General features: G+C 37.7%; 1 protein-coding gene across 3 annotated transcripts in view; it reads right to left on the reverse strand.

Moving 5' to 3' along the window:
• Positions 1–6: 6 nt before the first annotated feature.
• LOC106874165 (exportin-7) overlaps positions 7–15,824 on the reverse strand; it is a 49,665-nt gene continuing 33,847 nt past the window's right edge. For 2 of the 3 annotated variants that reach the window (XM_052975714.1, XM_052975716.1), the window contains exons 23-30: positions 15,452–15,534; positions 14,690–14,746; positions 13,308–13,465; positions 12,681–12,819; positions 11,593–11,753; positions 10,589–10,687; positions 9,829–9,956; positions 7–604 (exon numbers count right to left, since the gene is read on the reverse strand). In XM_052975714.1, the coding sequence (XP_052831674.1) occupies positions 490–604; positions 9,829–9,956; positions 10,589–10,687; positions 11,593–11,753; positions 12,681–12,819; positions 13,308–13,465; positions 14,690–14,746; positions 15,452–15,534 (940 nt within the window). In that variant the 3' untranslated portion in view covers positions 7–489. Of the gene's footprint in view, positions 605–2,810; positions 3,734–6,432; positions 6,483–9,828; positions 9,957–10,588; positions 10,688–11,592; positions 11,754–12,680; positions 12,820–13,307; positions 13,466–14,689; positions 14,747–15,451; positions 15,535–15,824 lie in introns of those variants that run through there. The other variant, XM_052975715.1, reaches the window with a different exon arrangement.

The raw sequence follows: 15,824 nt of genomic DNA on the forward strand, positions 1-15,824 counted from the left end.
TGCTGGACAAACATTTATTATTCTCGACACTATCTATCTATTCACAATCAACACCACACCTCCAGGCGCTCGACTGGCCCAATTACACAGCCAGCCCATTCTTGCCCTGTCTGCCAAACATATTTAATACTGCCATTGTGATTTTTAGTTCCTTCCAAAATTCTATGCCCTAAAAATCCCAAAAGGGACCCTTTTTTTTCCCCCTCATTTGTTTCTTGCTTATTTTAAATTCATATATTTACTCTTTTTTTTTTTTTAAATAATTCTTTAAACATTATTCATCATTGTCTTCATTTCATCAGCAGCATCCTCATCCTCATCAACATCATCATCATTAGCAGCAGAAGTAGATGTTATAGTAGTAGTCGTCGTCGTCATCGTTGTAGTCAGAGCAGCTGCAGAGATGTTTCCCTAGCAGTGTTGTTGTTGCTGTTGTTGTTGTAATTTAATAGTGACAGAGACTGAGCTAGAGAAGTGACAAAGGAGGATCTATGTGTAACTCATCATATCAAGTGAAGCCGAGGAGGCTGGCGCTGTACTGTTGCTGGGTGTTTTCAGACTGTCGTTAACATCTCTCCTGAACACTGACAGATTCTGAGTAAATCTGAAACGACACGAAAAAAAGCCAAAAATCTCAAAATGACATCAGGGTTATAAAGGAGGGTGGGGGGAAAGAAAAAGAAGAAAAAAAATTAAAATGCTGCACAATAGATATCTACTACAATAATACTCTTGTGTTTTTCTCTGTCACAAAAGGGTCTATGTACAAAGCCAGCAATTTCAAGGGAAGAGAGGTCAGGGTTAGTCAATGACATCCGGCCACAGTACTTGACCAGTATTTTTATTTCATCAACCCCAAAAGGATGAAAAGCGAAGTTGAACTCGGAACAGACGGAGCCAGAAGAAATGCTACTAAGAGCTTTGTCCAAAATGTTAATTATTCGACCAGCTTGCTGCCCTAACAATAATAATAATGGGTTCAAATTTTAGGGGGAAGAGAGTAAGGGGTAAGTAGCTTACATTGATCCCCAGCGATCAACTGGTACCTATTTTATCGACCCTGAAAGGATGAAAGGCAAAATTGACCTCAACAGTATTTGAACTCGGAATGTACAGAGCTAGAAAAAAATACTGCTAAGCATTTTGCCTGAAATGTTAACAATTGTGCCAACTCATCGCCCAATAATTATTACCACCATAACATCTGATAATAATAATTCCCTTCTGTGAGGAGTAAATTTCATCACCCCTAGTACCTGACTGGTACCTTACTCCATCAACACAGAATGTAAAATAACTGCTTCCTAAAAATTTGTTTGGTGACCTGTATATTTGTGATTGTGCTTATACAGCTATGCACCAAGTTATCTTTCAGCATATTGAATACGTGAGGGGAGAGACGGGTATTTTTTTTTTAAATTTATAAACTTAGGATAAATGCACAGCGAAATATAAATAGAACATCAGCCATTGACTGAAGTTGTCCCCCCCCCTTCTTTTTATCTTCTCCTCTCACCACCTCATTTTTCCTAGTAAATATGTAAGACAGATAACTCCAGACCTGTTTCTCCTTGACTGAGCATCATCAGCAGAAGTGTATCAAAGTTGTAGCAAATAAATGGCCAAATAAATATATAGAGTCATTGCAGCTGAAAGAGTGAATTGTTTAGGAAAGTAGCTAACTATAAAATATTGTCTATCCGCCTTATGTTTTGTGTGTTTGTTTGACCGCACTTGATCATGTGTTTATGTTTGTCATAGCCTGATTGATTGATTGCATGAGTGTGTGTGCACTTGATTGTATTTGGACATTTGTCTTTGCATCACTAACTGTGTGTGCCTATCACAGTACACATGCATGTGAGCACATAGACACAAGTGCTTGTGTCTCAACGTCTGTATATTTGTGACTGTGCTTATACAGCTATGCACCAACGTAGGATGCAAGCAGAGCCAAACAGTTAAGAAGCTCAGTTCACAATCCTGAGGTTACCAGGTTCAATCCCATTGCATAGCTTGTGTGTCTTGTTATATTTTTATAGAATCTGGAGAAAAATAAAAGCCAATTGTATGTGTTTGTGTATGACAGAGTAGAGGAAGTGTGTTCGTGTGTGTGTGTGCATGGTGAGATAGAGAAGGGGTATCTGTTTGTGTATGGTGAGGTAGAAAAAGATTGAGTGCATGTCTATGAGGTATTCGTAAAGTTCAAAGTCAAAGATTTATGTCAACAGATCATTCTTAACTGTTGTTCCCTACAAAGGCAACAGATGTTAAATAAATCTGAACCAAGACCAATATTTGTATTCCTAAAATTGTCAAATGAAAATTAATTCACAATTCTAGAAACACCAAACTTTTCTGTTACTTTCTACAACACACCAACGAAGAGAGAAAGCTTTCACCATTTAAGCATCACTCTATCAACACATCACTGTACCCAAATTATACACACACACACACATATATATGTATAAAAGTATGTATCAACATCGTCGTCATTTAATGTCTGTGTTCCATATATATATACATTATATAAGTGTGTGTATAGCTATGTCTATATATATGTTGTGTGTGTGTGTGTGTAGGTATATATATATATATATATATATATGTATCTATGTATACACACATACATGGCACCTGAAAATGAACAATGAAAACAAATTGGAAAAAGACATATGTATAAACAAGCAAAGATGAAAATATCACAGTCAGAATTTTAGCATTCTAATGAATTCTATCTCAAACAATACAAAACACATTATATAAATATACATAATTTCACCAAAAATACATAAAACAAGGCAATGTTTAGTTAAAAATAATATATTTTTACAAATGATTTTTACTTTAATACATTCAATAATTTCAGATTTAAAACAAATAATAATGAACAAGGCAAAGCAGGGAAGATACAATAAATAGTCAAATAACAAAAAGAGAATCGTCCATATTTTCCCTGTCTCACACACTGTCTTTTGGGTTTGTTTTCAACATCATTAAATATTAATATTATTATTATAAATGCTGTTTTAATCATGCTGTGATGAGTAAACAATGTTTTACTGTTAAAAAGACAGCAACGAAAAATGAAGGTAGGGAAGGAGGAAGAGTGAGAGAGAAAGGAATAGAGAGAACCACATGGTTCCAGGTTCAGTCCCACCATGTGACACCTTGGGTAAGTGTCTTCTGCTATAGCCTCAGGCTGACCAAGGCCTTGAGTGGATTTGGTAGATGGAAACTGAAAGAAGCCTGTCATATATAGCTATGTATATATTTGTTTGTCTCCCACCACTGCTTGACAACTGGTGTTGGTGCGTTTACATCCCTGTAACTTAGCAACCGATAGAGGTGGGTAGCTTTTCTAGTTTGTAAAATATAAATCTGGAACAAACAGATCATATTCACTGGTTTTGTGATGGTAGACATCGATGTAAGGGCCAGGTTGGATTGAGAGAAATGAGGAAAGACAAGGGACAGAGGGAAGGGCAAAGACAAAGGGTCGAGGGGGACATAGGAGGGTGTGATATCAAGACAGATGCGTTTATTTTGATATAGATTTGATTTGAGGTGTCAGAAAAAGGGGGAAGTGAGTGAGTCTGATTTGTCCCCGCAAAAACATCAAAGTCTTATTTCAAAACAAAAACGTCAGTTTGAAATTAGTTTCACATTTAAAACCTAGGTTGGATATAAACTGCAGTTATCACGTCTTCCAACACTCCCATGGATCTTTCTGAAAAAACAAATAGAGGTATGAATAAGCCATGAACACCAAAAAACTGGGTACAGAGAGAGAGAGAGAGAGAGAGAGAGAGAGATAGAGAGAGAGACAGGGGGTACACAGTATTTCAGATAGTTCATAGCAAGGTACATAATATCATAGAGACATCACACCAGGGGGCGCAGTTAGGGCCATAGGCTTACATCAGCAGTGTACACAGTATTACAACACACCAGGGGACATAGTATTAATGATAGATCACAGTGGGAGACACACACACACACACACACATATATATATATATATATATATATATATATATATATTCTTTTATACATTTCAGCCCTGAGGTTGTGGCCATGCTGGGGCATACACACACACACACACACACACACACATATATATATATAGTATTTACAGAAATCACAACAGAGTATACAGTAGGGTACATACTATTGCAAACACATCAAAGCAGGGTACACTGCCAGTATTGCAGATATATCACAATAGCAGAGTTGATAGAATTACAGACATATATCATGGTAGGGTATATTAGATGTATTGCAGCAGGGTACACAACCAGTATTGCAGACACATCACAACTGAGTACGCCAACAGTACCACAGACACATCACAACTGAGTACTTCAATAGTACCGCAGCTGAGTACACCAGCAGTACCACAAACACATTACAGCTTAGACATCAGAGCATGCCACACAACCAATATTAAAGACACAGCGTGACATACCATACAGCCTGTACTATGGACACATCACGGCTGGGTACACAGCTAGAATTACACAGATCATGGCTACAGTTAGGGGACATAGAGACATCACATTTGAGCATAAAGCTACAATTATGAATACATGGAAAGTGGATACATCGAGTACAAAGGAGGGGTAGACATTGTGGGGTGAGACCGATATAGAAAAAAAAAAAACCACACAAGGTGTTAATCTGTGAAGAAAGAAAGTAGAGTGACCTACAACAGACTCAATAGAATGTAACAGATGGACTTCTCACCTCTGTGAGCAGGTGAGAAGTTATCTTCAGCAACACTAACAACTACTACAACTGCTACAGATATCACTACCACAACTACTACATCTACTATCACAACAATTATTACAACTACCACCACAGCTACCATCCCTACTACCACAGGTCAACTGAATGTTCTGTTCCAAGTAATAATAAGACCTAATATTACAAATTGTCTCTAAAGTCAGGTTTGTTTCTGTTTGTACCTAAGTTTATATATATATGTGTGTGTGTGTGTGTGTGTGTGTGTGTGTATGTACAGGGTGCGATGGGTAAATTGTCGCCATTTTATGTTTTTCATTTCACACATGTGCATTATTTGTTTTTGATTTTGTTGACTACACAGTATAATAGGGTCAGTTGGGCACAGTCTGTGAGAAAAACAGCACCATGACACAATTCACTCTGCCAAAAATTTGAGGCGATATGCTGTATTGCTTGACATTCGCGCCAGAAGCTTCAATACAAACACTTCAGAGATCTGTGGTGTGTGTGTATCTATCTATCTATCTATCTATCTATCTATATATATATATATATATATATATATATATATATATACTTTAGCCATACACACTCATCTCTATATATAGCCACGCTAGTCATAGATAGTAACTTTCACAACACATATCTACATTTTAGGCCAAGACCAGTGCTATGAACTGGTTGAAATAACAGCCAAATCCCCTACCCACTTAAATCACACCCTATTGCCTTAGTAAAAAAATCAAAAAATCAAGAATACGCTGTATGTTGTAGTCTTTGATATACCTAGGTCTGCTGAATCAAATTCTAAGACAGGGCTAAACAGAAGCAACAAGTCACATTCGTCTTTTGTTTCCAACCATCTCAGTGTTATAATTGAATGACCTCATTTAGAACAAGAACCTAAATATACGGACACAGCTGGGGAAATCATTGCTCAGTTGTTAATATTCCATTCTTAACTGTAATAAGGTGCCACAGGAAGCATACTTCTACCTAGCTGTAAAGAGGGACCACAGTGAGGCACAGACAACCTAATTGTAAAAAGGGACCACAGTGGAGGATACGCAACCCGGCTGTATAGAAGTTGTACCCCAGTGAGGTACAACCTTCTTAGCTGTATATAGGGGTCCACAGTGTTTGGCACAGTCCACCTTGCTATATACATAAGGTCAACTAAATTACACTACCTAGATGTCTAGGAGTATCACAGAGAGGTATTGCGGTACCGCTATTAAGTACAGTTCACCTAGCTGCAAAGAAGGTGCTCAGAATTAAATACATTCTACCAAACTGAACTGAGGTACCACTAACCCTAATCCACTTAGCTGTTAAGCAATATTACAATGTGGTACTAGTCAACTTAACTGTAAAGTAGTGCCACAATATGGTACAGTCAACCAAGCTGCAAAGAACTATCAGTCTAGGTAGCTGTAAACAGGTACCACAATGATCTAACAGCTCAATGCTGTAAGCAACAGCAACACTGCAATCCAGTGATTTGCAGTGTTGATTTGCAGTCACTTGTGTGCAGAAAGCTAACTGCAAATAGTGCAGCATCCCTACCCAACAGGCGATTTCTTAACCCTTTCACTGGCTACAGACAACCGAAAGGCTAAGCTTATTACAGTGAAATCCTATTTAGTCGTAGTTTCAAAATAACAAGGTTTGTATCGTTACCATTATTATTTAATGGCAGAGCAGGAATCAATTTCAACTGTATGGAGAATCTGAAAAACACACAAGAGGAAAAAAAAAGAAGACACAGTTCTTCATTAAATAAATTTAAATAAAATGTGAATAAAAAATCATTTTTTTTCTCTACTTTTGGTACAAGGCCAGCAAATTTGAAGGGGAGGGGCAAATCAGTTACATCGACTCCAGTATTTGACTGGTACTTTTATTTTACCAACCCAACCCCCAAAAGCAGGAACGAAAGGTAAAGTCGACCTACATAGAATTTGAACCCAGAAATGTAAAGAGATAGATGAAAGAACGAAAAGCATTTCGTCTGATGCACTAATGACTCTGCCAACATGTCGAGAATTGATGTAAATAATGTTGGGTTTCAAATCTTGGCGCAGCACCTGTAATTTCAGGGTGGCAGGTAGGTTGATTACATCAACCTCAAATGCTCGTCAGGTACTTGTTTTATTTACCCTGAAAAGATGAAAGATGCCTTTGGTGGAACGTGAACTAGAAACATTAAAGATGAGATCAAATGCTGCTAGGTATTTTGTCCAGCGTGTTAACAATTCGGCCAGCTCACCACCTGATTAAAGTGAATAATTATTAGTAACTGGAGAACAAAGGTAAAAATTTTGCAGGTAAGGTGTACAATAGCAGTGGCTAAATCCATACCAGACTCAACTAGTAGCTTATTTTATCGACCCCTGGACACAAGACCCACAGTTCTAAAGCAGAAGATGGTTGTAGTTGACTGAATCCCAGTACATTACTGGTACACACTTCATTAATTCCAATGGGATAAAGAATGGCAAAGTCAACTGTGACAGGATTGAACCCACAACCTGGTCGAATGAACCTAAATGCTGTAAATCATTTATAAATACTCTACAGATACTATAACCATCAACCATTTACAGGACAGTTCTTTGAATGGCACCATTTTGTTTTGCTCATTTCAACCACCAACACACTATACAACACAAACCCAATCAATACAAGAGACAGTCACATCTACACATTACAGCCGCTTGCTCTATACATTATATAGTCATGCAGTTGATTACATTATACAGTCAGTCTATACATTATATAGTCATGCAGTTGATTACATTATACAGTATCCACAACATCATCATTTAATGTTCACATCCCATGCTGGCATAGGCGCACGGGTTGGATGGTTGGAGAGGATCTGTTGGACCCAAGGACTGGATGTTGTGCTCCAGCATATCTGCTTTGGAATGGTCTCTACAGGTAGATGTCTTTCCTAATGCCAACCACAGCTGAATGCCTTTCCTAATGCTAACCCAGGGCAGCCAGCAAGTACCGGCTGCCCCTTTTTTATATTTTTTTTTTTAAATCCATACCACCAGCACTACTGAGGTCAGCATGCAGCCCACAAGACTACGAACCCCACAGGAAGGGGCAGGTGGCTTGAAGCTAGGGGACAAGGGGTTAAGATATGAGAGAAAGCAGGGGTGGGGTGGAGACAGAGCCGGTTCTGGCAGAGGAGCTGAATGGTGATTCACATTCAGTAAGGAAAGGAGAGAAAGATCAGTAAGAGTTGTGAAGAGATAGTGAAGATGAGGTGTCCAGGTGGCACATCTTAACCTGTCATCCTGTCTATACATTTATAGTCCACATAAGTCTTTATACATTAAACAGGTATAGTCTATACCTGTGTGCAATCACTCAGTCACACAAGAATCACAAAAACAACAGAATTTTTTCCTGTTTTCATATATCAAGGATCAGCAACTTCTTTTTGATAAGGTCCACTCGTATATCATATCTCTTACATATAAAAAAATATCCATAATATGGGAGTGTTGGAAGACGTTAAAATGAGGTGCTACTTTGAACTAATTAGATTAATAATTAATGTTAAAGACAAATAAAAAAGAAAAATTAATACATATATACACATATATATATATATGTGAGTGTAACCAACTCACCTGTTAACGACTTCAGCTTGCAAAATTCTTCAAAGCCAGGTAGAAGTATTTCATAACAAAACAGTTAGGGGAAGAGTCATACGCTCTCACAGAAGACAATAAGAAATGTATTTAATTACTTGTAATGAGGTCAATGACAGTGCATCTTTACTACCACAACTCCTAGCACCTTCTAGTCTATCCAGTACACATTGCACTGATCATATCATCATGAATATATAAATGTGTGTGTGTGTGTGTGTGTAGGTAGTAAAATAAGGATTTAGATTAAATCGGGTACTTGAAAATGATATGTACCAGGTAGGGTTGGATAAACCTGTGGTTCCGGCCTATGGTTGGTAAATATCAAATAGGCTATTTCTGGTTGTATCAGGTCACTTAAAATATCATATCACAAACTATATTCTTCATCTAACCCCCACCCCACAATGATCAATTTTGTTGGTCATTCTCCCATTTTGACAGACTTCAGCCACGTCCCTGTTGCATTCTTGGGACGTTCTTTTGTTTGTAAAATTATGTTTCATCTGAAACGGTTTCGGAATGCTTCCAAGGTAGTGTTCTTGGCTTACAATGAGAGTGACCTCCCTTCCCTAACAGACAAAATGCGTTTATCATCTCCCTTGATTTTTACTAATGCCAGCCGACAGCCAGGAACCAGGCAACTTGTTTTTCAGCATTTCACAGTCTGAGAGCCTTAACATTCACACATACAGGCAACTTTGAAAAGCTATGGAAAGATTGATCGACATTACATAAATAAATAAACTCTACGATATTTCTGCTCTTTTTTCTCTTCTTCCTGCTTGAATTTCCAAATGTGTAAATGTGTTTGTTCATGTGTGTAAATATATTTCCTTGACTGTTCTCATACTGGGGCAGCACTGCCCTCAAGAGTATGGCCAATGACACCACCTTCCATTCATTGGTAGGTTCTTAATTCAGTGACGTCAGGAAAGAGAAAGGTAAAGTTCACCATGGAGGGATTTAAAAATTAAACAATAAATACAAAAAAAAAACCAGTAACCAAATGCCATCAGGTGTATTTTGTTCACTTCTGCCAATCTCCCTCTATCTATACATACATACATATATATATGTTTATGCGTGTATGTATGAGAGAGAGAGAGAGAGAGAGAGAGAGAGGTGTATATGAGAAAAGCTGAAAAAAAAAACCTGGAAATAAAGAGAGAGAGAGAGAGAAAGAGAAAGGAAGACATGATAACAACAAGAAAAATAAACTAAAAGAACGTGGAGAAAGGAAAAAGGAATCGGACAGATGCCAAATCCAATATTCAATGTTGTTCCTGTTAAACAGAGAGAGAGAGAGGGGGAAGGGAGAACTCTCAGTGTAATCTGTAAAATATAAAAAGAAAATGTGATTTATATTGGGTGGGAAAAAAGAAGTGGGCAACAAGGCTAGGTTTACCTGTCTCGATTTTTGGTAAGTAAAGATCGTTCAATTCCCTCCATCAAGTTCTCAAAACATTGTGCCATGGCTGGCTGTTTGTCTGCAGGTTGGCTGGAAATGATGCTGTCTTTCAGTTTATGGAAATACTGAAAGAGAATAAGAAGGAAATAAGACAATACTACCAAAATAACAAACTACATTTACAACATTGCCAAAACCTTTATTACCATTGGGAACACAGTCAATGATGACAATCACCATCACAACCACTGTATTGAATGGCAATGGGGGTCCAGTGGGGGTAAAACAGGAAACAGAGGGATCCAGAGGTAAAAAAAAAATGGTTGAGAACCACTATTGCACATCACCGCCCCATTACTTTCTCATTTCATTACTGCCCACAAGGGGCTACACACAGAGGGGACAAACAAGGACAGACAAACGGATTAAGTCGATTATATCGACCCCAGTGCGTAACTGGTACTTATGTAATCGACCCCGAAAGGATGAAAGGCAAAGTCGACCTTGGCGGAATTTGAACTCAGAACGTAAAGACAAACGAAATGCCGCTAAGAATTTCACCCGGCATGCCAACGTTTCTGGCAGCTCGCCCCATTACTTTCTGAGCCACTTCTACACCTCTCATCTTGTCCCCTGGCTCACCATACTGACATTTCCCAAACCACACCTCCACCTTTCTTCGTCACTCCCTATTTGTACAACTGCTATGATGCGTTGACCAATTCCAAAGCAACAAACCAAAATTAAATCTACTCACATCTTCATTCAGCAAGATGAGGCCCAGGAGAGGCCGGGACATGGACCACTGATTACGACAGTCTTCAAACATGATAATATTTAGAACGGTGGACAACATCTGAAACAGAAGGAAAACAACAGACAGGTGAGGCGAGATCTCTATAAATTACAGTCATTTAATTTAATCAAAAATCAAGTGTGGCTGTGTAGTTAAGAAGCTTACTGCCCAACCATGAGGTCTTGGGTTCAGTCCCACAGCATGGCACTTTGGGTAAGTGTCTTCTACTATAGTATTGTGAATGGATTTAGTAGATGGAAACTGGAAGAAGCCCATCATGTGTATGTGCGTGTCTGTTATGTGTACCCTTGTCTAGAGATCATGTAATGGTTGCAAATGAGCATCCTTATCATCATACAGGCGAGGTTGTTTGTTACCTGTTTTCCATGAAAAACATTACCTTGCTCTAAAACAGGTGAGGTTTGGCAACAGGAAGGGCATCCAGCTGTAGAAAATCTGCTTCAACAAATTCCATCTCACCCATGCAAGCATGGAAAAGCGGACATTGGATGACGATGATGATGATGATCTAATTAAATACTAATGGGCAACTGCTGGTCTTCCATAAACAAATTTGCCCAGATTTGTGCCTCAGAGTGTAGCTTTCTAGATGCAATCCCATGGTCATTCATGACTGAAGGGGATCTTTACCCTTATGTATGTATAACAAGCTTATTTCAGTTACCATCAACCAAATCCAGGTATGTATGTATCTATTCATGTATTCACGTATGTATGCATGCATATGACAAGCTTCTTTTAGTTTCCATCAACCAAACCCAATCACAAAACAACAAAGAAATAGTTGATCTACAGATAAAACACCCCACCCAAACTTAACTGGTATTTTCATTTAATTTTATTAACTCTGGAAGGATGAAAAACAAAGATTATCTGAACAGAAATTGAAGCACTGCTAACATAACACACACATATATATAGACATAAGCTAGAAGTTTTCTCACCTGTTGTAAAATTTCTGGATGGACTTCAAGGATTCTGAGGAATGCTTCACTGTCTCGTATGCTGGTTGGGTGGTTTTTCTTTTTCTTTCGAGTTAGACGTCGAAATAGATATGTAACAATATTGTCAAGTATTGCACAACAGCCTGTACACACCATAGTGTCTAGATATTACAATTAGAAACACAGAACATGTATATAGATATATATATATATATGTAATAACCAAGTATTACATAACCAAATCAGTACAAACTATACATACCATAGCGTGATTAGAAATAATAATAATAATAATAATCCTTTCTATTATAAGCACAAGGCCTGAAATTTGGGGGGAGGGGTTAAGTCAACTACATTGATCCCAGTATGCAACTGGTACCTAATTTATCAACCCTGAAAGGATGAAAGGCAAAGTCGGCCTCAATTCACAGGCCATCATCATTGTTTTAAGATCAATGTTTCCATGCTCATGTGAGCTGCAAAGAATTTTGTTTCGGCAGATTTTCAACAGTCAGATGCCCTCTCTCTCACCAACCCACACCAGTTTCTAGATGAGGTAATATTTCCCCAGGGTCAGATCTATGCTGACTGAGGATAAGAAGGGACACTGCTTGCATGACATTGGCATTCATTTCCAACTATCACATGATGCTAAGAGAAGGAGACAATAACACACACGCAAACAATGGGCTTCTTTCAGTTGCTGCCTAACAAATCCGACCACAAGGCTTTGGTCAGCCCAAGGCTATTGGTAGAAGACACTTGTCCAAGGAGCCATGCAGTGGCACTGAACCCCAAACCATGTGACTGGGAAGCAAACTTCTTACCACACAGCCATGATATGAGCAACGATAGCAAGAAAAAATAATCTAAAAACACAATGTGGTGACCATGTCTTGCTGAAATAATTAACTCTGATGTGGACTAATTAATGAGTTACAGGTCTATGGAACAAATGTTTTATAGTCTAGCCATGTTGCAGAGTGTCCCAGTATGACTGGGTTAATATCAAAACGTGCGTTATAGTTTACAGCCAGCATGCAAAATATTCTAACAACAACAACACGAACAACATGAACAAAACCTACCTAAAGCAGTTAGTCCCTCAGATATTGTTGAAAGAATGTAGAGAAAGACTTGCGGTTCCAAGTTGCTGATAAACATCATGTGATCTTGAGCAAGGCATTCTAGCAATGCGTAATAGTTTTGGCTGAGTTTTGGATAATCCTAATATCATAAGAAGAAAAAAATTTTCAAATTAAAAAAAAACATCTATAAAACTTGTACAGGTAATATTATGTGTATACTGTACTGCCTCCGCATTCTGGAAATGAAAATAAAAGAAAATGTTTTTTTTTAAAAATGGCAAGATCAATATTTGAATGTATTGACTGCCACTGACTATTACAGTCACCAATGTATGAAAGAAACTTCTCTTTACTAAGAACTTTCACAGTCAGAGGGTATCAGTGCTACCGTCTTGGCACAAATTTGAACTGCATCTCGTTTTAGCTAATTTTCTTCCTAAGCAGTTGTGCTCTTTTAGTTACATGAATCAACATGTGCTTTATTCTAAATCACTGATATCACACAACTGGTGTGTGATAAACAGTGATATACTGAAAACAAAAAAACATTTGGTATCAAGTAGTTGTACACACACTTCCTCTCTCTCTCTCACATACTCAGGTCTGATGAAAAAGGAGATCACTTACCAAAAGATCATTCTGTGGTATGGATAATAACAACTTGACAAACATTGCTAAAGCGTTATCAAGGGCATCATCACCATAAAGCCTGAACACACCAAAATTTACATAGTTTCCACACAGGGCTGCCTTCAACATTGAAAAACATATGGAAATTCCTTTTAATGTGGGAGACATAGAGTTAAGGATAACACAGTGACAGTTTGATAATTAAATACAAAAGGTATCAGCTTGTGTGAAACGTTTACTGGTACCATAAAGGTTAGCAGCTCCAAAGACTATATAAGAAAACATAAAACCTACAGGACACGTTTCATGAAGGCCAAACCCAATACCTCATTTAACAGCACCCCTGGTCCTAGGCTGCCTTTAGTACTCTGTACTCTTCACCAGTAATTGCAGCCTTTGTAGGTATAGTAGAGATGATCATAATAATAATAATAAATGTCCTGATGCAGGACCAGGCAGTGGCTCTCATGGCTTCTGGTCTTAACTGATTATATTGTATGTTGTTTTGTTTTGATACAAAAGATGGGCTACAGCAAATATTCTGCTCAATACCACAGATTTGCTTGTCAGTTGTTTGACCTTAACCAGTTGAGCATGTCCCTTGGTGGCTGATGATAAGAGCATCGCTGATCACGAGCAGAAGTAGTGGGGGAGCATCATAGCCATGTGTTGAGAGGAATTCTTTGGGGTTTGGACAATTCACCAGTGGAAACATGGGTGTTTCGTTCAGCATCCTTAAACAAACCTTATTCAGGAATCATTTGAGTGGGATGGGCTACTCGACCTGAAAAAAATTCTAATAGGGCCCCACCTGCAAGGTCATGCACTGTTTATCTTGATATAAGATCACCATGTCATGCACTTATGGTTGTGATGCATGTGCCTTGTATACCCTCATCAGATGGGTATACTGGGCTTCATATATTTCTACCCCAGTGTCACTTTGATGGCATGCATTGCTCTCTCACTCAATAATAATAATAATAATAATAATGATATGACAACAACGACAATGAATGGTGCAGCGACAGACAAAAATGCCTTGCAATAATATAGTTACAACCCTTTACATTCCAAGTTCAATTCATGTGAGAGCCAGTTTTGCTTTTACTTCACTAGGGGTTGATTTCAGTAACAATAACCAAATCCTCTCACAAAATGTTTGATCTTTGAGCATGTGTTACAAAACAATTATTATGAGAAGAAAACAAAGTACCACCTATCCCTATATCAAGACAGGTTGTAACACAGGGGATCCCTGTCAAACACCATCATGCTCCTAAAGCCGTAAGGTCTATGTAAACTGCAAACAATAATATGCTACAAAAGGGTCAACTTGGGAAATTATGGTGCAGTTTTTATATTTCACGTGAAAGGATATTTCATAGGGTACAATTGATCCTTGGGAATATCACCAATAGAAAGGATTCGTTCACCTGGAAATAACAAAGAGATAAAAAAAACGACATTATTTAAAATAAATAAGTTACATATAGGTTTCCATTAAGTAATTAGTATTTGGGGTTTGAATAAATGTAACGAAAGCAAAGTTTGAAGGAAATATTAGCCATTTTTCATACTTTCTAGGAGTAATCAAATAGGAAAAAACAGTTGCTCCCCAAGGACACAAATTGTAAACTGTGTAAGTCTTTATTTCCATTCAAAGTGAACCAGAAATTCATTAAAACAATTTTTTTTCAATCCTGCTTAGATTTTTCACTGTAGATGTATATGTTTCATAATTTTTAAATCTCATTTGAAAAATCCTAACCCAAAATTATATGAGTCGCAATTAGATGAGGAGCTGTCCTGATGACTAAATCACTTGATTGTAAATTTAAATCTTGTGTTGGGCCTCTGACCAAAGCCCAAAACCTCTGCTCACGGTTTGGCTGACAGAAAAATAAGAGAAATTAAAAGGCAGATTGGACTTCCTACTTCATTGCTGAAGTGTTTAGTGACAGAAGAAAGGTCATCCACGAAACTGGAAGAAAAAACAAAACAACGGCTCCAATAGAACCGTCCCTTTCATGCAAACATCATAAAATGGAGGAGGAGTGAAAATAAAAAAGACAATAAATAAATAAACAGAATAAACAAATTGAGAGACATTGATGGAATGTTTAAGAGGAAATACTCACCATAACTAACAACAATTTTGCTAATTTCTCTAAACAATAACACGCCATTTGGAGAAGAAACATCAAACTGTAACCGCTGTGAGCTGAAAACAACATTCAGACAGGGATTTTGAAAACAAGAAATTTTATTAATTTAAGGAAATTGAATATACAAAAAACAAAAACAGTTAAGATTATAATTTTTCTGAACTATTAACCTCTCATCATTATCTCATTATCATAATTTTTATTCAGGTTAATCAAGGACTGGATTCTGATCAATACCACAGACTTGCTTGGCAGTAACCACTTGACGTGTCCCTCAGTGGCTGGCAATATGTGTATTTCTGATCATGAGCAGAAGTAGTTAGGGAGCATCATAGCCATATGTTGA

The sequence above is a fragment of the Octopus bimaculoides genome, chromosome 22, assembly GCF_001194135.2.
Source record: "Octopus bimaculoides isolate UCB-OBI-ISO-001 chromosome 22, ASM119413v2, whole genome shotgun sequence".
Classification (NCBI taxonomy): Eukaryota; Metazoa; Mollusca; class Cephalopoda; order Octopoda; family Octopodidae; genus Octopus; species Octopus bimaculoides.